We start from the raw sequence: 25,047 nt of genomic DNA, 5'->3' as shown, positions 1-25,047 counted from the left end.
CACAGCCGGACTGCAGGACACAGACCATCCCCAAGAGTTGTTTTCCCAGCTCCCGGGCCTCTCTGTCACCCCCCAGCGGCCAGGCTGTGAAGGCCTCCAGTGGAACCAGCCTGGGCACTGAAGGGTGGCCAAGTCCGTCTGGAAGGTCTTTCTCCATGTGCATCTGCTGCCTACTCTGGCTTCCTGCCAGCTGCTGAACTGTTTTGTCAAATGTTTAGAAACTATGGTGACCGACTGAGTAAATAACTGACGTTGTTATGGCAACCATCAGAAACTTAATCTAAACTTGTATCTCACAACTATTCAAAATTTATGCCCCAGTTGTTGACAGGGGAAAACGGGGAGTTTCTTTTTTGGGGGAATAAAATGTTCTAGAATTAGGTGGTTGTACAACTTTGTGAATGTACTGAAACCACTTTATAAAAAGGTGAATTTATGGCATGTGAATTACATCTAAGTAAAAACAACTCTGGCTATAATAAAAAGAGTCCGATATTACCAAGTCCTGGAGAAATGTGGAGGAACTATAACCCTCATATATTGCTGGCGAGAGAGGAAATAGTTTGACAGATCCTCACAAAAGTTCAACGGTTACTTTATGATCCAATAATTCCACTCCTATGCACATAAAACCCCTCAAAAGGAACACGTATGTCCACACAAAAACCTGTATGCAAATGTTCACAGGAGCGTTGTTCATAACAGCTAAAAAGTAGAAACAGCCCGAATACCCAGCAGCTGACAAACAGGTACAGAAATGTGAGGTGCCCGTGCAATGGAGCCCTATTTGACCTCCGGAGGAACAAAGCACTGGTACATGCTACAACAGGGGTGGATCCCGAAAGTACCGTGCCAAGTGAAAGAAGCCAGTCATAGAGGACCATCCATTGTACGGTCCCATTTATGTGAAATGTCCAGAGCAGGCAAGTCTACAGAGAAAGAAAGTGGGCGAGTGGTTGCCTAGAGCTGGGACGGCTAAGGGGGAACGGGAGAGCAACTCTAACAGGCATGGGGTTTCTGTGGGCAACGAAAATGTTCTAAAACTGACTGTGGTAATGGGTGCACAGCTACTGAATATGCTAAACGCCATTGACTTGTACATTTTAAGTGGGAATTGTATCTCAATAAGGCTGTCAAATATTTATTGGCTCATTTCCATTAACTGTTGGAATATTACTTACCTAAAACGATGCCAGCGAAAACTTGTTGTAACGCAGCCTGGAACCCTGCTTAGTTGACTAATCAAGGGGATTAAAGTCTCTTAAGGAAAAAATAAGCCTGCGCCATAATGACAACTGGACTTAGATGAGGCCCAGTTCAAGGTTTTAGCAGGTTTATGGAAATGCTGCCTCCAAGAAATCGATAAATAATCATGTATCGTAATACTATTGCTCTATTTTTTTTAAATTACTTTATTGATTAAGGTATCACGTATTTGTCATCAAACCCCCCCCATTCCCACCCCAAACCCCCCCACACGCATGCCCCCCTCCCCCTGTTGTCCGTGATCACTGGTTAGGCTCATATGCAAGCACACAAGTCCTTTGGTTGATCTATCTCCCTTGTCCCCACCCTCCCCTACCTTCCCTCTGAGGTCTGACAGTCTGATCGATGCTGTTCTTGTTCATCAGTCTATGTTGTTCATCTTTTCCCCTAGATGAGTGAGCTCATGTGATACTAGGAATACACTTATAGGAACCGAAAATGAGACAAGCAATAATGGTTATGCTGAGAGGCAAATGAATCAGTCTATAGTGAGTTTCTTTCTGGACCAACAGTTCTTTTGAGTCCAGATTTCTATGTCCAACAGTTGTTTATGTGTTCATAACAGCACTGATATTTCAGCTCTGGATGGTGGACAAATGGTGGTAATGCAGGTCCGACCCTCTCTGGTTTGATTATTGCTCTATTTTTTTAACAGTACTAGCTTTGGGGTACATAAAAAAGTACTACCAATGAAGCTAGGTGAGGGAGCACAGGAGTGGATTTACCTGAACGTATGTTTCTAAAAATGTCTTGAAAGAGCACTGGCCGAGGAGCAGCTTATTCCTGGTTTGGGACTGAAAGTCACGTTTTAGCTATCGTTTTACATTTTAGAAACACGATGAGAGAGAAACATCGATCAGCTGCCTCCTGCACACCCCCTTGGGGATGTGCCCGCAACCAAGGTACATGCCCTGACCGGAATCGAACCCGGGACCCTTGAGTCCGCAGGCCGAGCTCTATCCACTGAGCCAAACCGGTTTCGGCTCGTTTTCTGAAATTCTGCATTCTTTTTTTTTTTTTAAATATATTTTATTGATTTTTTACAGAGAGGAAGAGAGAGGGATAGAGAGTTAGAAACTTGATGAGAGAGAAACATCGTCAGCTGCCTCCTGCACACCCCCTACTGGGGATGTGCCCGCAACCAAGGTACAGCCCTTGACCGGAATCGAACCTGGGACCCTTGAGTCCGCAGGCCACGCTCTATCCATGAGCCAAACCGGTTTCGGCTCTTCTGTAAAATTCTGAAACTGCACTTGTTTGGGATGTTAAACTTTCCCAGTCAAGAGGAGAGTACACGGCCCACGCCCAGCATGAATGTGTGCAGTGTTAGTTCCGCCACAGAGGTGGCTTATGGAGAAGCAAGGTGGGAGACTCACGTAGGGGTCTTGGGCAGGACTCGAGCTAAAGCTGCGGGAGCGGGACCGTGTGGTGGAGACGGGGAGGAACAGGCTACCGAGAGAGTCGTAGGGACATACGGTCACGGAGACTGACTGGACACAGACTGAGAGGACAGGCCTCAGGGACCTCAGGGTAAACAGGAAAGCGCCAGGTAGTCCTAACGCGTCCCATCTCAGGCCCCTTCCGGGTCAGAAAGGGGTAATTCTACCCTCAGAAATACCTTTTCATTCAGTTCAAAATTCTTTTGCCCACCTAGACTTCCCTTCTTTTAACAAAACTTAAAGTACAAATGAAAATGTACTCTCTACATGTAAAAACTCTACAGATATGCCAGAGGTCAATCACCAAACTTTAACCGAGTGTAGACATACCATTTCTATTCAGAAATCCACTCACTGCTCAGAAAGGCATTTTGTAGATACACGTATATGAGCATCATCAGTAAACAAATGAGAAAACTGAGGTGCAGAATAACTAGGTCTCACCAAGTGACCCAGAACCAGAAGTAAGATTCGAACTTAGGTTTTACAACTCTTAATTCGGTTTCTTACACTCTTACACTCATTTATATTAGATACAAAAAACAGGCTTAAAATAATCTGTATAAAGACTTTATAAACACAGGTTTTATAAACATATTATTTCAAGTGCATTAGGGGGTAGTAATTCCACACATATCTTCTCACTGGTAGTAAGTACTGAACAACTTTAAATTATACAATCCCACCGAGGAAAACTGGGGTGAGGCCATGGGAGGGAGGAATACCGTAAAAGGAGCCAGAACCATGAAGCGATGGCTGACCCTTATACATATGCAACTTGATCTCAGTTCTTAAAAATACCTCCAGATTGGATCAGAGAGGCACAGTCAAGCTGCCCTTGAATTATGAAGAATAAATCAATTTATACATAAATAGTACTGTGTATATCATAGCTAATGTAGGCCTTTTAAGAAAATGCTTTCCACCCTAACTGGTTTGGCTCAGTGGATGGAGCGTCAGCCTGCGGACTGAAGGGTCCCAGGGTCCCAGGTTCGATTCTGGTCAAGGGCATGTACCTTGGTTACGGGCACATCCCCAGTAGGGGGTGTGCAGGAGGCAGCTTTTCGATGTTTCTCTCCCATCGATGTTTCTAACTCTCTATCCCTCTCCCTTCCTCTCTGTAAAAAAAAAAAAAAATTAATAAAATATATTTAAAAAAAAAAGAAAAGAAAATGCTTTCCTACTGCTTGTCAAAATTATTTTAATTTGCTTTAAGTCTACTAAGGAAAAGCAAAGACAAAGGGATCAATTAACTGGAAAGTCAAATCATGAGCTGCATTAAAAAGTTATCAAGTTACCTTACAGAATAAATACGGGCTGATCGGTAGAAACTAGAAAATGTCATCTTTTACTCCAAATAAAAAAAATACAATAAAAAACAGACTATGGACAGAGAGATGGCAAATCAGCCAAAGACACAGAAGAGAGCAGCAGGAGAGAGGAGGCGCGCACTTCGCGCACCAGAGCCGGGCGCAGGAGTTGGGGGGCGCTGACCGAGGAGTCCCCGCGTGGGGTGCACGGGAACTCTCCAGCCCCACGCTGCCGATGAGAAAGAACCAGAGGCTGTCTTTTCCCAGGGCTGCCCTGCCATCAGGCAAAAGAGTCCGCACTCCCACATTTTAATCACCAGACCACATACCCAGTAAGTTATGCTCTGAATTACTCTGTGACCAGAGCGATTACAGATAATTAAAGCTTGATGTCTTATTCAACATTACATGTTCATGTATACATTCATCCACGGAGTGAGATGGAAAGGTTTTATAAAGAGGGGAAGACTATACAAGCACATAAACTCACAGGTTAGAGAACAAAGCCATAGTGCTGACAGAAGGAAATTTGTGAGGCTAATTTTGGTAATGAATGGCCAAATGGTCTAATTTATAAAGGAAGAGGACTCTATATTCAGGGCATCTCCCCCTCGGCCCCCGAAATGTATACACACTTTAACATTTTTTAGATCCATTGGTGTTTCTTGCTTTTCGGATTTAACCCACTGGGATAATTATTCCAAGTGTGTATACAGTTTTTGGGGATACCCTGTATTTAAAGTATCTAGTGTGAAACCATGTATAAAGCATGTCAACTTCAGCACATTTATTATAGAACATACAGGGAGTAGCCATTAAGAAACGGTGAAATCAGTGATGGTACACGCACACGGTGGGACGCTGCGGGGACACGGCACACGCCCGGCATACCGCGCAGCTGGACCTGTTTGTGCGCCTGTGGAACTAGCTCCGGACCATACTGAGAGAAGAAACACGAGAGGCAGGACCCATACACAGTGTGGGACGGGAAGAAGATGCACTTCCAAGGAGGAGTGTGAATAGTAATTAAAGAAAATACCTGGTGGGATCTTCCTCGCCGGGCCTGTCTTGGTACTTGAGCTTCTCTTTCCAGGCGTTGTTCTGTCCTTTCCCAAGCAGTCCTGCCCATCTCCGGGGCCTTCCCAAGCCGTGTTTCCTGAGGTCTCACCTGCGGCCGCCTCACAGAGGGGGGTGCAGCCCGCATTGTTGTTGAGACTGTCCTGCTCCGTCGCTGCGGGTTTGCCCATGGCACCGTCACTGCGGGTCAGGCGGTCCTGCCCACAGCCGTCGAGCTGATTTTCATTCTCATCGGACGCAGAAGGCAGGCGTGACCCTACACTTCCCACGCTGCCACCGGGATGACACCCATCTTGTGGTTCTATCTGAAGTTCACCTGCAGGCAGCTCACTGTCATCCATTAGAGCATCTTTTGTGGAGTCATGTAAGTTTCATCAAAGTCCTTCCATATCTGCAAAGGCAAAAAGAGAAGAGCGACTTTATTTTCTAAATTCTGGATCTATCCGTGAGCCTCATTTTCCTCTTCTCTGGGGTTGCCTGACTGAAACAGGGAGGAGGAGGAGGAAATGCCTGGCGCTCATTCCCGCCCCCTCTCGCCCACTCGCAGCCCCGCCCCAGCCCCCCTCGCCCAGTTCTCCTTTGGACACAGTGCTTCTCAACCCTGGCTGGTGTTTATTACAAATACACACGCGAGTCAGAGTCTATCGTAAATCTATCAAAGCAGAGTCTCTGTGGACCGAGCCCAGAGATGGTGTATTTTTAGTTCTCTAGGACTGTGGTCGGCAAACTCATTAGTCAACAGAGCCAAATATCAACAGGACAACGATTGAAATTTCTTTTGAGAGTCACATTTTTTAAACTTAAACTTCTTCTAACGCCACTTCTTCAAAATAGTCTCGCCCAGGCCGTGGAATTTTGTGGAAGAGCCACACTCAAGGGGCCAAAGAGCCGCATGTGGCTCTCGAGCCGCAGTTTGCCGACCACGGCTCTAGGACATTCTAATGTGCATCACGTTGGAACCGTTGCCTCAACAAGAGAAATTGCTGGTTGCATGAGGTGTCTGCTAAAATCGACCACTCATGCTTAACTGGACACTTAACCGGACAAGTGCAAGTTAAGTGTGTAAGTCTTGGTCTTGGCCAAACACCAGCAATATTGCAAATGAAAACATTTATATCTATTTTAAAATAAATTGAAAAAGGCATGTGGGGAAAAATTCGGGGAGCATATGTTTATACTATTCTCATTACATCTTTCACATTCTGAAAATAAGCCGTAGAAAGTACCTTACAATAGTTAGCAAACTCCTTTTGTACAATTAAGAATAATAAAAAAGAGAGCACCATGATTAACTCTAGCCTATCTAGTTTAAATGATCTGTTCCAAGGATCCTGCTAAGATTTTGAAGATCTACAAAATGGATTACAAGCCCCTGATCAGTCAAGTTTTATCCACTCTTATTAAAAAGTACATTACATTTTAAGGGAAATGGTATCAACCAGATTTAGTTTTATTTCATGCCAAATATGATTTTGGGTTTGAATAAAATATAATATTCCAGTAATTCTGAAAAAACACACACACACATACCACCCTTCAATAATAGAACTTGTTAAATTCTTCTAATTAATAAACAGAAATGCTTATTAGCCTTTAGACATGTAAAGTACAATTCTTTAAAAACATGAAAAGGAAGTATAAACTATATCAACTCTACCCTGATTGTATCATATGCTTTCAACATATTTTCCAACTGGAATACTTTGATTCAGACATAAAAGTACTGCTTGGCAAACGTAAAAATATCCAAATCTGGCTGGTATCATCTTCCTCAAAACATATACTGCTTATTTCAGCTGATAGGTATGTGATGTAAAAAGTAAGATGATTTAATTTGACTAGAATAACTTAGTGTAGAACGAAAAGAAATTCTAAATAGAGGGGGTTAATGTTAAATGGTTACAGAGGCTTTGCTCAGGGTGATGGAAAGACCTGGAAACAGAGAATGGTGATGGCTCATGACAGTGTATAACGGATGACACCGAATTGTAGACTTACAAATTGGTAAGCCCTAACCGGTTTGGCTCAGTGGATAGAGTGTCGGCCTGCGGACTCAAGGGTCCCAGGTTCGATTCCAGTCAAGGGCATGTACCTTGGTTGCGGGCACATCCCCAGTAGGGGAGTGTGCAGGAGGCAGTTGATTGATGTTACTCTCTCATCAATGTTTCTAACTCTCTCTCTCTCTTCCTCTCTGTAAAAAATTAAAAAAAAATATTTAAAGAAATTGCTAAGATGGCATGTTTTATGTTATTTACATTTTATCACAATAAAAATAGTGACATTTATATGGCATGTAGGACAAATGTCAGACCTTAAAACTGGTCATAGCCTCGATTCTTTTCTAATTTAAATAAGCAAGCTGTATTCTACGTGTATTTGCAGTTGAAAAGTACAAAGGTTTTACTTTTACCTGCAAGTGACACGGAAGTCACAGGCTAAGGGGGACAGTGGGAAGGAGAAACCTGCCTGGAGAGCCCCAAATATAAGGTGACCAGATCGTCCTGCTTTTGGCGGGACAAAACCGATTTTTTACAATTTGTCCTGCATCCCACGGCGTTTTAAAAAAGTCCCTATAAACGCCATGGGATGCGGGACAAATTGTTAAAAATAGGTTTTGTCCCGCCAAAAGCGGGACGATCTGGTCACCTTACCCAAATAGTAACCATCAGGTCGTGTCGAGTCACTTCCGGGCATTAGAAATTGTGTCGGGTACTTCACGTGCCTTCCTTCCAATCCTCCGAACATGCCCATTACACGGGCTGTATTCATTCTGGGTTTTACATGAAGACTCTGAGGTTCGGAGAGGCAAAAACCCCTTGCTTAAGATCGTGTTCCAGGAGAGAAGTGGAACTGGATCTGACACCAGGACTTCCTGGTTTGACCCTGGTGCGTTGCAGCGTGACGGCTGAGAGCAGTGGCAAGTGACAGACTGAGGCTCAAATCCTGGCTCTGCCATTAACAACTGTGTGACCTCAAGTTACCTAGCACCTCCAAGCTTCGCTTTGCTCATTAAGAGAGGAGAATTTCAATACCTGCCCTGCAGTGTCGTCTTTGAGGCTTACACAACAGGGCAGGTAGAGCACTTAGCAGGGTGCTGGGCCCACAGTGAACGCTGAATGAAAGTTGGCCATCACTACTTCCACAGACTCTCCAGGTTGGCATTCAACACCGGCAGGTCACTCACGCAGGCCTGCAGCCTCTGCCTCATGGCGGGTTCAGAAACAGCGCTTTCCCGACCCCCCAGGAACGATTAGGCTCTCGATGACGGACTAAGGCTACCAGCGCCATCTGAGAATGCCGGGAAGCACTGCTTTGTGATGGGGTATCTGATTTCCTTCCCGGAATGCTTGAGCGTCTGATCTGCACATCCTGTCTGAGATGATTCAGTATCGAGAAATTAGTGATTAAGGTTCTTGGTGGGTGTAAGATTACAGAGCATATTCACAGCTTCGCTGAGTGTCATGTGCTAGGCCCTGAGTGGAACTCTTCAGACCAATGCTTTCAGTCAATCCTCACCATTACTTAGCAGACAGATCGTTTTAGCGCCATTATACTAACGCAGAGACAAGTAGTGTCATTCAGCTAGCAAGTTTAGGCATGGAATTTGAACGAGTTCTGATCCTGGGGCCATACTCTTGTCATTATGCCCTATGGACAATGGGGAGAAATTCTGTAACTGAAAGAGCATCTCACTCCAGCTGAGGTATACCCCAATGAAGAATCTCCACCCTATAGCAGAGGACACATGTCTAATGACCAAGAAGTTCAAGTTCCTGGAAGTCTTTTCTTTCCCTGGAAAGTGCTGGATCCACACAACACACCATTTCCTACCTGGCCTCCCTTCTCCTGTTCAGAACTATTTAAAACTATATACAGGGTGTCTCCCCACCCCCCCACCCCCCAAATGCATACACACTATGTCTGTAGATTCTATTACATTTTGAAAATGAAATGTATTTCAATAAACACTGCCCTTATAATTATTAAAAGTGTGCACATTTTTGGGGGACACCCTGATATACTATTTAAGTAACTATTACCAGTAACATAGGTATTCCTTCCTTTGGGCCTCAAGACATTTTGCCTATTATTTTGTAACTAGAGGCCCAGTGCACGAAATTCATGCACAGGGGTGTGTGTCCCTCAGCCCAGCCTGCACCCTCTCCAATCTGGGACTGCTGGCTCCCAACTGCTCGCCTGCCTGCCTTCCTGATTGCCCCTAACCGCTTCTGCCTGCCAGCCTGATCACCCCCTAACTACTCTCCTGCCAGCCTGATTGATGCCTAACTGCTCCCCTGCCAGCCTGTTTGCCCCTAACTGCCCTCCCCTACAGGCCTGGTCACCCCTAACTGCCCTCCCCTACAGGCCTGGTCCCCCCCAATTGCTCTCCCCTGCAGGCCTGGTCACCCCTAACTGCCCTCCACTATAGGCCTGGTCCCCCCCAACTGCTCTCCCCTGCAGGCCTGGGTCCCTCCCAACTGCCCTCCCCTGCAGGCTTGATCGCCCCCAACTGCCCTCCCTTGCAGGCCTGGTCCCTCCCAACTGCCCTCCCCTGCTGGCCATCTTGTGGCGGCCATCTTATGTCCACATGGGGGCAGCCATCTTGTGTGTTGTAGTGATGGTCAATTTGTATATTACTCTTTTATTAGATAGGATAGAGGCCTGGTGCATGGGTGGGGGCCAGCTGGTTTGCCCTGGAGGTTGTCCCGGATCAGGGTGGGGGTTCCCTTGGTGTGTGGGACGGCCTGGGTGAGGGGCCTGTGGTGGTTTGCAGGCCAGCCATGCCCCCCCACGACCCAAGTGGAGGCCCTGGTATCTGGTATTTATTTATCTTCTATAATTGAAACTTTGTAGCCTGGAACGGAGCCAAGATGCCTGCTTGCTCTGTGGCTGCAGCCATTTTTGTTGGGATTTATTTATCTTCTATAATTGAAACTTTGTAGCCTTAAGTGGAGGCCTGGGCTGGCCAGGGTATGCAGAAAGCTTGGCTTCCTCCATCACCAGGGGCAACCCAAGCCTCCTGTTTGCTCCGTGGCCGCAGCCATCTTGGTTGGGTTAATTTGCATACTTGCTCCTGATTGGCTGGTGGGCATGGCTTGTGGGTGTAGTGAAGTGATGGTTAATTTGCATATTACTCTTTTATTAGATAGGATGACAATTAGTTTAATTCTCAAAAGGTAACTTTGTAAACTACTTTTTAATAGCGACTCTTATGGTCTTTCCACGGCGTGAATGTCTTATAATTATTCTTACAAGACACCTACCAGTTCTTCAAGTCCTGGCTGAAAAGTCACTTCAATTTGCTTACTCTGACCTCTCCATTCCGAAAGGCCCATACATAACATACCCTCTAGGGCAGCGGTCGCCAACCGGTGGTCCGCGAGATCCGAAAGGTTGGCTACCGCTGCTCGATAGCAGTCTGTACCACCACGTAGAGTTCTTCCCAAATACTGCCGACATTGTATATTTCTGCTTATGTGTCCTCCTAGAGGTAAGCATCTGGATACCCACAGCCCAGCCACAGGTAATTTTTATTGTTCACAATGTCTAGTCTTGGGCCTTGTTCTTACAGATACATGAAGGAGTAAGGGAACCGAATTTCTACCGTTTCTCTCTGAAAAGGAAAAAGTCAGGCACAGGGATTCCCGTCCACTTCCTCTGAGAGGGGAAGAGACCTACAACACAATATTTGGCTTCTGTCTACATTGCTGACACACTTCAATCGGAATATTTTAATGTAAACAACAGGATAACTTTCTTAATCACTATAGTCCTACTGCTTTTGGAAACAGTTATAGATGTTATTATATATGTCACTCTTCTTTCTCCTCTTTTCCTCTCCCTCAATGCTAGACCAACAATATTTTTATCAGCCTTTGAAAAATATATATAAAGTACTATGAAAACATATGAAAAATGAAAAAGATGATAAAGTCACAATGCTGATGTTTGTGCACCTGCATCTCACCATGAGAAAGCGCTCGGGCCAGGGGAGATCTCCAGGAGAAACAGGGTTTAACAAGACGCTAGCACTGCCCAGGACCCGGAGTCAGAGGCTCGGGTGAAGCAGCATTCAAGGTACTTGGTCGTGTCTACACTGTGTGTCTGTCCTGTGAGAGTCTCCAGGTCGATAACCGATCCTCAGGAAAGCAGCAGCAACACGCAGTCACCGCACTGATTCCGGCCGACGTTGCCTTCTGAAAGCACGGCAGCGAGCGCGGCGCACGCTTCCAGCTCCTGCGGCAGGATCGCATTCCAAATACGCCCACTGCATACAGTTCCTTGACATGTGGACTCCGTACCGCTGAGGAATGTCAGGCAAACATGCTGAAGTGAGGGCTATAAAAACTTGAAAAACCACAACACTTCAAAGAAGCTTTAAATAAACAACACAGTGTGCAGAAAGAAATCTATGTTTTGTTAGAAATACAACCTCAACCGCAGGTTGACTGGATTTCATTTTTGAGACATCTGGTGAGAGTACAAACATCAGGTGTTACTAAAATTTAAAAAGGTAGGAACAGTTAAATATATACCATTACTCAGTTACTTTATTAAAATGCTTTAAGGAGATATGTGTGGCATGTTTCTGTAATTCATACAAATTAGGCCTAAATACTATATTTTTACTTTTGAGAGAAGCCAAAGTTCTTAAGCATTAAGATGGGACCCTAAGATTAAATTTGATAATTTCTAGTCAAAACAAATAAATTTAGAGGAAGACAGTAACCGGATCAATTAGGTATTCCACTAAACCTAAATTCAAAAATTTTAAAAATATGTATTTTTATTGATTGCAGAGAGAAAGGGAGAGGGGGAAAGAGATAGAAGCATAAATGATGAGAGAGAATCATTCATCGACTGCCACATGCACGCCGCCCCCCCACTGGGGGTCAAGCCCGTGAACTGTGAGCCACGCAGGTTGGGCAACCCTAAATTCAAACTTGGCTACTCATAGTCAACTCAGAATTGAGGAAGAAAGTCACCACACCCATATATTATTGGGTTTGTATTTATTAATATTGTTTACCATAGTGATTTCCCATCTTACTAACTAGACATGTCCGATACTACTCACATCTCATTGCTAGTTTTGTGATTAACGTTTTATTTAGACATAGGTACCATGTGCATGAATATTCAATAATCAAGTAGACCAGCAACCGAAAGTACGCCTCAGAGGAATGATTATCAAAAGTTTTGCAACCACCAGTAAGAAATTCATTTTTCATGATCTCCTGCACACACACACTGTGTACAACGGATGGAAACAAAGGGATCTGGAAACGAGACCACAGAAGCACTCTGACACACTCTCCACGCTACTCAATACTGTTTCATATTTTAAAAAAATGCTGATTAAAATCTGCTCTGCTGATTGCATACCCGGCTGACCACAGCCACAGTGACAAGGCAGTTTCTAGGAATTAGCAGTATCTCCACCCAAGGACCACCATCTGAAGACCAAAGAAGTTTGCAATCCTCTCCAAATTGTTTTCTGAAAATGATGCAGACCATAAGAAATTCAGACATAAACTTTCTTAAAATGTTGCTCACATAATTTCAACATAATAATTATTGCTAATTTAGATCATTCCTCTCACATTAACATTTAGCTAAATTATTACCCTTTATTCAATATCTCTTACTTGATATCCTATCTAATAAAAGAGTGATATGCAAATTGACCATCATTCCAACACAAGATGGCCACCCCCATGTGGACACCAGATGGCCGCCACAAGATGGCCGGCAGGGGAGGGCAGTTGGGGGTGACCAGGCCTGCAGGGGAGGGGAGTTGGAGGAAACCAGGCCTGTGGGGGAGGGCAGTTGGGGGGGACCAGGCCGGCAGGGGAGGGCAGTTAGGGGTGACCAGGCTGGCAGGGGAGGGCAGTTTGGGGTGACCGGGCTGGTAGGGGAGGGCAGTTGGGGGGGACCAGGCCTGCAGGGGAGAGCAGTTAGGGGTGACTAGGTTGGCATGGGAGGGCAGTTAGGGGTGACCAGGCCAGCAGGGAGGGGAGTTAGAGGAAATCAGGCCTGCAGGGGAGGGCAGTTGGGGGGGACCAGGCCTGCAGGGGAGAGCTGTTAGGGGGAACCAGGCCAGCAGAGGAGGGAAGTTAGGGGTGATCAGGCCTTCAGGGGAAGGCATTTGGGGGGACCAGGCCGGCAGGGGAGAGCAATTTCGGGGGGACCATGCAGCAGGGGAGGGCAGTTGGATGGGAACCAGGCCGGCAGGCGAGGGCAGTTGGGGGTTACCAGGCCTGCAGGAGAGGGCAGATAGCGGGGACCAGGCCTGCAGGGGAGGGCAGTTGGGAGGAACTAGGCCAGTAGGAGAGAGCAGTTAGGAGTGACCAGGCCTGCAGGGGAGGGGAGTTGGGGGAAACCAGGCCTGCAGGGGAGGGAAGTTAGGGGTGACCCGGCTTGCAGGGGAGGGCAGTTAGGGGCAACCAGGCCTTCAGGGAGGGCAGTTGGGGGTGACCAGGCAGGCAGGGGAGGGCAATTGGGGGCGACCAGGCTGGCAAGGGAGGGCAGTTAGGGGTGACCAGGCCAGCAGGGGAGGGCAGTTGGGGGCGACCAGGCCTGCAGGGGAGGACAGTTAGGGGTGACCAGACTGGCAAGGGAGGGCAGTTAGGGGTGACTAGGCTGACAGGGGAGGGCAGTTAGGGGCAATCGGCCAGCAGGGGAGCAGTTAGGCCTTGATCAGGCTGGCAGGGGAGTGGTTAGTGGGCAATCAGGCAGGCAGGCAGGCAGGTGAGCAGTTGGGAGCCAGCAGTCCTGGATTGTGAGAGGTATGGCCGACTGACCTAAACGGGCAGTCAGCCATCCCTCGAGGGGTCCCAGATTGGAGAGGGTGCAGGCTGGGCTGAGGGACACGGACACACACACACACACACACACACACACACACACACACACACACCCGTGCACCGGGCTCCTAGTATTCTATATCTATGCTATCCATTATGGTAGCCACTAACCACGTATGGCTTCTGAGTACTTATAATATGAACGGAAGAACTGAATTTTTACTTTTATTAAATTTTAAATTTAAACACAGATATACACTCAGATAAAGAAAAACATGTATATTTGGAACAAATTTGGTATATAATTCTGCTCTTTCACCTATACATTTCAGGAAATCTAAGTACAGATCAAGCATTTCCAATAAAAAATAAATCCAAGGAAGGTCAATGGGGAAAAAAAGGAGACATATGTACTACTATTTGTAATACTTTAAACAATAAAATAAAATAAAATAAAATAAAATGAATCCAAATTCAGATGTACTATATTTGTAAAATACACACATTTCAGATACTTACTATGAATACAAAGAATGTAAAATAGCTTATTTATCAATTTAAATATTGATTACATATTGAAATGATGTTGATCTATTTAAATACACCCTATCATTAAAATGAATTTCACTTTTTATACATATACTAGAGGCCCAGTGCACAAAATTCATGCACTAGGTGTGGGAGGGGGGTCCCTCCAGCCTGTGCCCTCTCGCAGTCCAGGACCCCTCAGCGGACATCCCTCTTGCATTCCAGGACCCCTTGCTCCTTACTGCCCGCCTGCTTGCTGCTCCCTACTGCTCAGCTCACTGCTCCTTAGTGCTGCCACGGAGGTTCCTGCCACCGCCACTGCACTTGCCAGCCATGAGCCCAGCTTCTGGCTGAGCAGTGCTTCCCCCGCCAGAAAGCATTGACCATAATGGGGCAGCTCCTGCATTGAGTGTCTGCCCCCTGGTGGTCAGTTCATAGTGACCAGTCATTCCACTGTTTGGTTGATTTGCATATTAGGGTTTTATTATATAGGATTTTTTTTTATTGATTTCAGAGAGTAAAGGAGGAGAGATAGAAACATCAATGATGAGAGAGAATCGATCGACTGCCTCCTACACGCCCCCAGTGGAGACTGAGCCTGCAACCCAGGCATGTGCCCTTGACTGGAATCAAACCCAAGAGCCTTCATCCATAGCCCGACGCTCTATCCACTGAACCAAACTGGCTGGGGCTGAATTTCACTTTTTATTTATTTATTTAATCAACTTATAAGAGAAAGTTTATTTATAGAGTTACAGAAGTAGAAGAAGTGAGCCAGCTGGGCTGCGTGGGCTCAGGAAACAAGTCACAGAGGCAGAAGAAGGGCCCCTGGCGCTTAGCAGAGAGAAAAGCAAAGGTAAGGAGCTGGGGGTGGGGGTGGGGGTGGGGAAGAGGAAGAGGGGGAAAGGAAGGATGGGGGCGTGCTCTCCAGAGGGAGCACGTGCGTAATTTCACCTTTTAAAAACGTTTAAAACAAGGTTACTAGAAAACAAAATTCCCCATGAGGCTCACATTCCATTCCACTGGAAAATGCTGCTTCCCAGGACATTGCCTCGCCTGTGCCACCTGAGCCACAGTTGTGGTTACAGTGATTCACTCCAGTCCGGGTCTCTCTTGCTAATATAAGTTGTGCGGTAGGCATTTCCTGGCTACAGACATTAATGTTACTATAATTAAACAAGGTCAATACTAAAGGAAACAGCACTATATGCTTCTAAATTAAGTTTTTAAATACGTCTTCACATCCTATTTTCAGGATGGAAACTGCAGGATCATGCATTCCCGTTTTTTGGTACGTCTCCATACTCAAAATATTCCTGGCATTTCATGAATACAGCATAGTAATTAGAATTAGGAAAACAGTCATACACTATTCTTTCTGTGATGGTGCAGTGCAGAAGTAAACCAGATTGCTTTAATATTTCCTTATTAAGAATAAAAGTTTGGTAATAAGGAATTCAGTCTTTTTTTTTAAATATATATATATATTTTATTGATTTTTTACAGAGAGGAAAGGAGAGGGATAGAAAGTTAGAAACATCGATGAGAGAGAAACATCGATCAGCTGCCTCCTGCATGCCCCTCACTGGGGATGTGCCCGCAACCAAAGTACGTGCCCTTGACCGGAATCGAACCTGGGACCTTTCGGTCCACAGGCTGACGCTCTATCCTCTGAGCCAAACCGGTTTCGGCAAGGAATTCATTCTTTATATAGAAAAAAGAAAGGTTATAGAAAAGTTATGCCATAAGGCTAGAAGGATAGAAATGTGAAAAAATATATAACAAAACTACAGGAACATAAAAGGAGAAACAAAAATAAATAATTATAGTCAAATATTTCTCTTCAAATATGAAAAAAATAACTGAGGTTATGTGACTCATAAGCCCCGAACAACCTTGGAGCAGACAGACTGTGAGAAAGAAGGCATAACTTGTTTCCTTTTCCTCAGTCCTCCCTTTCAAAATGGGGCTCAGTTCAAGACAGCTTACTCAGCCACAGAGCCCTTGAATAAGACGTTTATTACACACATGGAAATGACGGGGCAGAAGCCGCACCGTGGGTATCCACGCAGTGCAAGGACAGACATGGCTCTCCTCGCCTCCCTCTCTCTCACACACACATCCACCCATTTTATTTAAAGATACAAAATAGAAGCCAACCTACAGAACAGTATGAGCTCAAGGACATCTTCGGACAGGCAGAAAAGCCTTTTTAGCAATAACTTCTAACTTTTTCCACTCAACCATTACTTAGAAAGTTTGCCTACTTCAGGGCGATTAAATTCGTGGTTTAAAATGTTCCTAGAAACTGACTTCCATGTAACTTGAAGATAAAGGATGGGCAAATCACAACACAGGAAATTACCAGCTAGCCTTTTCTTTAGTCTCACAGAGGTAATACTACACACAAAAGTGGAACCACACATAGGTTGTGTTTATTCGGTTTTAAATGCTTCTTTGTAATAAAACCTATTACAACCATACTTAGAAGCCACCAGCAGAATCCAAGAACTTGAAAATATTTTTTTTTTGCTTCAGACCAAAACCCACCCCTTTTAAAACAAAAATTATATTTCCTGCTACATATCTGCTACTTCATGGAAACTGTCTTACTAATTTTTAAACTTTGAGCACTTTGCTACACAACTAGTGATATAAAGCAATCTATCTATACTTTAATAATTAAATATACACATAAAACTGTACATTTTGTTTTGAAATAATTTTTGCTAATATAATGACAAGAGAAACATAGTTTATTAGACAGTTATCGAATACTTACTAAGTATTTATATATAAAATGTAATCTTTACACAGGTCATACAAAGTAGTTCTATAATTATATCCACACTACAGGGAAGGAACAGTAAGATTAAATAAATAGGCCAAGGTCACAGAGCTAGTAAATAGCAGAGTCAGAATACAAATTCAAAGAACCTCTCTCTTGAGCCCAGATCCTAAAACCACTATAATCATTTTTATAATAATTTTTAAAAAATCAACTATTCTGGGATGTATATTTTGTAAACACCAAATTGCTAGCTTTAAGGAGACAGCAACACAATTTCTAGTATTCTGAAATGTTTTCCGGATACACAGAATTTAGAAAATATGTTGAGACAAAATACAATAAAACCCACCAATAAGACTACTTCTTTGCTGTACTCCTTACCTATGAAGAACTCATTTTTTTAGGTTTATACATTAATCCATATAACATCCCTATTAGAAATCATCATTGGATATTGAACATGGCCCCCTTGTCCACAAATAATAATTGCTAGTAGGCAGATCACAGGTATTTGCAGAACAAACATCACAGCTAAAGCAGGGGAGAGACGGTGCAAGTCTCCAAACTTTGACAGTGTGCCCTGAAGAGCAAAGTGACTGAGCTCACGAATCCCTACTCATGTCTATTTGTCCATAAATCACAGGCACACCTACTGTGCTAACACAGGTGCATATTCGTTTACACGTGCAGAAGTGAATACGAAGACAGGATGAAAGAGTTCTACTTCTGGCAAGGGCAGACCAGCTCATTCCAGACAAACCCTCCTGAGGGTAACGACTAGAAAAGCTGGAAGAAAGCTTCAATGTGGAGGTCAGACAGGCTGAGCAGAGCTTTCCCTCACAGAGCGGCGGGAAAGCGATTCGGCGCCTGCTGAGCGAGGGAAGCCTCAGCTTTCAAGTGGGACCTGAAAGGCCTATATGTCCGTCCCCACCTCCCCCCGACCCCCCCTCCCGCCCAGGCCAGGTGAGCCTGGAACAGACCAGCCCTCCAGGACTAACCCGGGAGGTTCATCTTAAGGCGATCTGCACTAACGTGGTTGCCTGCTGGCAACATAAATAAACTCTCTCTGGAAGAAGGAATCCAATAGTGGCTCAAATTATCTCCAACAGTTTCCATCTGGAATGCCCAATGTACAAGATAACCAGGCATACAGGGGATCGAGGTGTGACAAAAATCTGGGAGGAAAAGTGGTTAACAGGAAGAGATGCACAGGAGATCCATATATTGGAGAGCTTTAAAGTAACTATTATTAAAATGTTCAAGGGCATAAATGAATTGGAGAGAAAATTTCCTAAGAGAACTAAATTGATAATATAGTAGCAAAAGCAAATAGTTTATTTTGCTTTTTCATCTAATCACTAGATGTGACTTAAAAAACTCAAGTGGATATTCTAGATCTAAAAATACAATAATTGAAAATATCCCAGATATGGAACTCAAGGGTAACATTTATTAATTCCCTAAAGATTTTAGAACAACAAAGAAATGTGTGTAAGATAATTTTTGAAATCCTTCAAAACACTAATAACTCTTTAATCAGTTTAAGAAAACTTCGTTTGAATGAGTTGCAAAAAGAGTAACTTGCCTAAACGCTATCTTCTATTTTTTAAATCCAATAACTGCTATACACTGGGCCTGGCTAAGCACACTTTACTGTCATGAGCAAATCTTCACCTGCAAGATCTGCTTCTTGTCTTACACTGACGTATGTTTTCCCTGTGGTAGTGTTAGGACAAATACTAGCCTGAATGAGACTTTACAGCCCTAAACTTCTAAGTTATAACTGAATTAATGCGTACGTAAGGTAACAGTCCAATGCTGCCTTTTACACAGCGCACACCTGTATGTCTGTGCCGCCATCCGCAGTCTTGGGTAACTTAAGAGCTGACACATTACTAAAGGCCCAGCTGTTTACACCTTGTCTGTTTATTCCAAACATCTCTGATGTTTAATAAATACGTGCTAGCCTTGAGTCCCCATGGTTTATGCGCAGTTACTAAGAAAAAAAAAAAAAAGAACATTGAATTCAACAATAGCACTGGACAACATGAATTACATTCAAAATAACTGAGAAAAAAAATTTCCCTGCATTTAACTTCTAACAAATGAATCAGCACGGTGCTATACTTTGCAGGGAGAGACAGCAAGACTAAAAGAGGCTGGCTAGTGGCTGTAATAAAACCATAGCTCCAGCCAAAACCGGTTTGGCTCAGTGGATAGAGCGTCAGCCTGTGGACTGGGAGGTCCCGGGTTTGATTCCGGTCAAGGGCATGTACCTTGGTTGCGGGCACATCCCCAGTGGGGAGTGTGCAGGAGGCAGCTGATCGATGTTTCTCTCTCATCGATGTTTCTAACTCTCTATCCCTCTCTCTTCCTCTCTGTAAAACCTCAATAAAATATATTAAAACTATAGCTCCAAACCATGACTCGGTGGGAATCATGGAATGCACCAGTAGGGACTCCCTGGAAGGTTTTTAATCAGTGACGTGATCAGGGTTACTCGTTACAAAGAGCTCTGGTGCTGACCTTTAGCAATATGAGGTTTCTCTCCTTTCCAGGAGGAGACGGAGGATGCCGGATGCAGAGAGAAGAGGGAAGGGCAGTTGGGAGGGAGAAGTTAAGGATGAGAGGGGAGAGAGCACTAAACAAATGATGGTGCAAAGACTGAGGAGGGGGGTCGGCATCCAAGACGCAGGCAGAGGGACAAGCCTTAACCAAGGGAAGGGATGTGCTTCGTGTTGGGACAAAAGGACTGGGGGGAAGGTCACCGCATTGGGGTGAAGGTGGAGGCATTTCCATGTCATGATACGTCTTTCAGGGAAGCGGGGAGCAGGGGAGCTGCGGAAGGCGGCGGGTGATGAGAAGGAGGGGCCGGGGAAGCAGAGAGAAGGCTCAGCCGGTGGAATGTGGGGGGCTGCTGCGGAGGGCCCGCTGAAGGGAGCTCCACTCTGAATTCAGTCTCCCTCTACTTGGTTATCTGCACTGTCTTCCAGGTATCCGACGGGTCACCCCGGCCCCAGCAGCAGCGAAAAGGGGACTCTTTTACTCTTTGTACTCTTCTCCGTGAGTCCAAAGCATCAGTAGAGATGCCGAAATTTCTCACCACGACGGAAAGAGATTTCTCCAGTCGATCTCACTGCCAATGTTCATTTATTTGTTCTCCTGCTCTCTATTCTATACTGCTCTGACGTTCTTCTTACTCCCGGCTTTATGTGGGCAACTGAATGCCGTCTGTAAAATCCTTGCCTCTCGTTTATTTCATTTAAGGAAAATGAATTCTTAAAATCCTGATCTCTGTTGTAACTGTCCTCAAATGTATATCAGAATTTTATTTAAAAAGTGATAGCACTGCATTTTAAATATATGTATTTTAAATTTATTTCAGAGAGGAAGGGAGAGGGAGAGATAGACACAGCAATGATGAGAGAGAATCATTGATCAGCTGCCTCCTGCACGCCCCCTACTGCGGGGATTGGGCCCACAACCCGGGCCTGTGCCCTGACCAGGCATGGAACTGTGACCTCCTGGTTCATAGGCTGATGCTCAACCACTGAGCAACACCGGCCGGGCAGCACTGCATTTTAAATCAGAAAACGTGAGTCCTCTTATTATCTCACTTCCTAGGATTCCTCCCTAACTTGAACATTTGATGATTCTTGCTATTTGTTCCCAAGTTCTCTGTTGTCTTTCGCTGCTTCAAGTCTAAAATAAAACAAATGTATCACTTCCTAGTCCCTTGTTGTGTGAGCTGCAACACTTGCTATCTGTTTAGAAAGCATAGCTCCAGGCAAACTCAAGCTTTTTCTCGGGCCACCTCTCCCTGTCCACCTTCCCTCATCGTGAAAAACAAAGACAGAAGGTCGCCCCTGAATGGGAACAGTATGCTCCTGCCCCACATCCAGAATACTGGTTTCCACTATTTACACAGGACAGGTGCTAACTCTATGTCTCCCCAGGGCTCTGTGAAATCAAAAGCACACATTCGGCCAGCATTAAAGGGTTAGTTTGAGGACAGGAAACAAAGCAAATAAATCTCCATGTGGAGCCTGAACTCTGACCTCAGAAGTCCAGTCTGAGCTAACCAGTCAATCACAGCTGTCTACTCGGAATAAGATAGACTTACTGCATAAGGGGGGGACGGTGAGGGGGGGGGGTTGGCAGATGAGACAACCTGCCCTGAGGAGTCCATCCTCTAACAGGAAATGGTGAAAGACCCCGTCCTACCTTCCTTCTCCCCAAAAACACTTTGCAACAGAGAAAAGTGTGATTTGAGATTTCAAAAGAAAATAGCTTTTATTTATAGGGAGGGTGTGATGTGCACATACTTAAGAATATTCAATTCTATTGCAGAAAACAGTAGAAATGAATAAAGAAGAGCGATGAAACTAAGAACAGACTCAAACAGCTTGACCTGTTAGCTACAGAAAAAGTAAACAGAGGATACAGGTGCTAACCACAGCTAGGGAGGAATGAAGGGCCCAAGACCACCCACTATTTGTTACCAGACATGAGAAACCAAATATTCATTAAGGTATTTCTTTTAATATATTTTTATTGATGTCAGAGAGGAAGGGAGAGGGAGAGATAGAAACATCAATGATGAGAGAGAATCATTGACTGGCTGCCTCCTGGATGCCCCCTACTGGGGATGGAGCCTGCCACCCGGGCATGTGCTGAAGGGTCCCAGACTGAACCCGGGACCCTCCAGTCTGCAGGCTGACGCTCTATCCACTGAGCCAAACTGGCTAGTGCGTCATGAAGGTATTGATATTCATGAGTTATTAAGTCAGCCACCCACTGATGTTGCCCATTCTAGAGCTCTCCACCCTTTCCCAGGAAACAGGGATGAAACGCATAGCTGCTCATCACGCCAGCTGGGGGACGAAGGTGCCTGTTGGGGGAGCCTGTCCCTGCATTTCTCACATAGGCAGCGAGTGCCGGCTCCAGGCACCTTCGGTCTGCTGAGCTGCCTGTACATCCTCAGCTCTGTCCACGCTGTCACCTGGGAGGGCTGACACAGCACAGAGAGGGCAGGACGCGGGAGCATCAGGTAACCCGGCCCTTGGGAGTGGGTGGGTGCGGTCCTTCCCTCTACTTGCACTTTCAAGAGAAGAAACAAACATGAGCAAAATCACAGGGTGAGCAAACACAGGGTGTGTTTTCAGACCGGCGAGTGGCTGGACTTTGGAAAGAAGTGCTGTTGGGAAGTAGTGAGTGGAGAGAATGACAGCTTGAGGAATTCAACCCAGTGACTCTCACACGACCTGCTGTGGCGGACCAACGTTTTTCCTTCCCCTGGGCCGAGAATCTTTTACTAGAAAACAAGGGAGAGGAGGGCAAAGGCATAGAAAACACCCCCCCGATTTTTTTAATGATTATATTCAAATAAAACTTACTCTGTTGAAATGTCATGGGAGTTTCTGAACACCCTCAATTCTGTGATTTCGGTTTGTTACCTGCAGACAGGTAAGCTACCTGGTGGCCTGTCACTGGACCAAAGACGGTGATCTGAGCAGCACTGGTCTAGACTGGGTTGGGGCCGAGAAGCCACTGAGGGGTTCCGAGTAAGGGGCCAGGTTATCAGAACTGTGCTCTCCGCAGTAACCGACGGCGATGCACATGATGGGCCGGAGAGGGAGCAGGCGGCTCAGAAGAGATGAGAGACGGGATCCTGACTCAGGCGACAGTGGTGGGAATAGAAACGAGAAAGACTCTGGAGGGAGAATGGACAATGTGGACGACTGCCTCGATGTGGAAGGTAAGAGACTTTGACCCATGGGCCTGGGAGTCAGCAGTGTGCTGAGGAGAGAACACGGGGGGGGGGGCGGGGGAAGGGAGGAACCATTCCAGTTACATGGTACCTTCTTCCCAGTCAGCTTCCCTAGCTGCCTGTCCCATCACCTCCGGATGCTTTCCTCAATTGTCAGTAGTAGGTGGTGAGAGAGGGATCAGAGGAGGAGGAGGAGGAGGGAAGGAAACTGCAAGAGGCTTTATTATTTGGCCTGAGAAGTGTCTCCAAGTTTGAGGCAACAGCTAACACAGAATCTGCACGGAACCATTTCAAAGATTGAAGTGTTAGAACGAAATAGCACTGCAGGTTCCAGAGTCTCCGGTGGACACGGTCCCGCCAGGCCCACGTGTGGCTCTGGTCTGTCTCACAAGGTATGTCATGCGCGCACATCCCCTGCCCGTAGAATTCAGCGCCCGAGCCAGAGTGTGCGCCGCTCCTTTGCAGCCCTCACCACACTGAGCGCTAGGCTTGTAAGTGCTTGTTCGATCGAACCAAAGGCTCTTTCCACGACCTTTGGCCTAAGGAAATCTATTTAGAAAAAGTGGTTACATGACTTTAGATGACATTTAAAATGCACTTAACACTGCCAAAACCGGTTTGGCTCAGTGGATAGAGCGTCGGTCTGCGGACTGGGGGGTCCCAGGTTCGATTCCGGTCAAGGGCATGTACATTGGTTGCGGGCACATCCCCAGTGGGGGGTGTGCAGGAGGCAGCTGGTCGATGTTTCTCTCTCATCGATGTTTCTAGCTCTCTATCCCTCTCCCTTCCTCTCTGTAAAAAAATCAATAAAAAAAATTAAATAAAAAAAATTATAAAATGCACTTAACAACAAAAACCCACAAGTATTATCTGGTAGGAAGCAGAAATAGAGCGGAAACGCCAAAGCAAAGCGTATTTTTGTCACTGAAAGATTAAATATAACAACAAGTCAGCAAATTCCAAAAAAAGAAGCTGTGAGTTAGTAAAACGGACCCAGAGAAGAGTCAGAGGGCTCAGAGAACCGGAGTGAGGGGGTACAGGGAGAGAGGGCAGAGGGGTAACACGGGCATACGGAGGCTGGGATGGAAAACCGTCTAATGAGCACAGCAGGATTTTGTTGTCTTGTTTACATGTTCATTTCAGAACAATTATCAATTTTGACGATGTTTTAACCACATAAACATTTGCACCCGAATGACTGCCTTAGTGCATGTTCTTTTACTAAAAGATGATCTAGTACCTTTATTTCTGAAGATTTATGCTGAATAAGAAATAGTCTCTAAAAAAAAGATTTTTATTGATTTTTTTTTAGAGAGAGGAAGGGAGAGAGAGAAGAGAGAAAGAGAGAGTGAGGGAGAGAGAGAGTGAGAGAGAGAGAGAGAGAGAGAGAGAGAGAGAGATCAATGTGAGAGAGAAATAGCCATCAGCTGCCTCCTGCATGCTCCCAACCGGGGCTCCAGCCCACAACCTAGGCATATGCCCCGACTGGCAATCCAACTGGCACCCCTCAGTGTACGGGAGGGCGCCCAGACAGCTGGGCCGCACGGGTCAGGGCAGAAAAGGAAAGGGAAGCCCTCTATGCACCAAGATGAGCACGGGGGCATTCCTTCAAAGGCTTATTGTATTCTCGGGGCTGCTCTATTTATTCCGCATACGTTATCTATTAACTCTAGTAACTCCTAAGAAGTATCATTCCCCCCTTTTACAAATGAGAAACCTAACTAGTTTGTCCAAGTCACGGTGGCAGTGAGTGAAAAACCAAATGCTCAATAACAGGGCAACGGTAAGTAAGTTAGTTCGTATGCCAAATGTCACAGAACCACAAAATATGTACACTGTGAATCTACAATAAAAGGAGGGAAGCAGACTCTAAAATAAATCATAAATATGGTCTCAACTCTGTTCACACACACTCTGAGGAGACCGAAAGGAAATATCCAACACTGTTCATCGTTTTTGCTCTTGGTTGATGGGAGTACAAGGGATTTTCTTTTTTGCACTTTTCTGTATTTTGCATATTTAAACATCATATGTTTCTACTCAAATAACTTTTTAAAAA

General features: G+C 45.3%; 1 protein-coding gene across 1 annotated transcript in view; it reads right to left on the bottom strand.

The window, feature by feature from the left end:
- CNST (consortin, connexin sorting protein) overlaps positions 1–25,047 on the bottom strand; it is an 89,275-nt gene that overhangs the window by 50,929 nt on the left and 13,299 nt on the right. Inside the window, exon 2 of the mRNA XM_054712979.1 lies at positions 5,055–5,483. Within this exon, the coding sequence (XP_054568954.1) occupies positions 5,055–5,433 (379 nt within the window). The 5' untranslated portion in view covers positions 5,434–5,483. The remainder of the gene's footprint in view (positions 1–5,054; positions 5,484–25,047) is intronic.

Source organism: Eptesicus fuscus, chromosome 24, assembly GCF_027574615.1.
Source record: "Eptesicus fuscus isolate TK198812 chromosome 24, DD_ASM_mEF_20220401, whole genome shotgun sequence".
Taxonomy (NCBI): Eukaryota; Metazoa; Chordata; class Mammalia; order Chiroptera; family Vespertilionidae; genus Eptesicus; species Eptesicus fuscus.
Note: the sequence above shows the minus strand (reverse complement) of the source record. Positions and strands in the feature narration are given on the sequence as shown.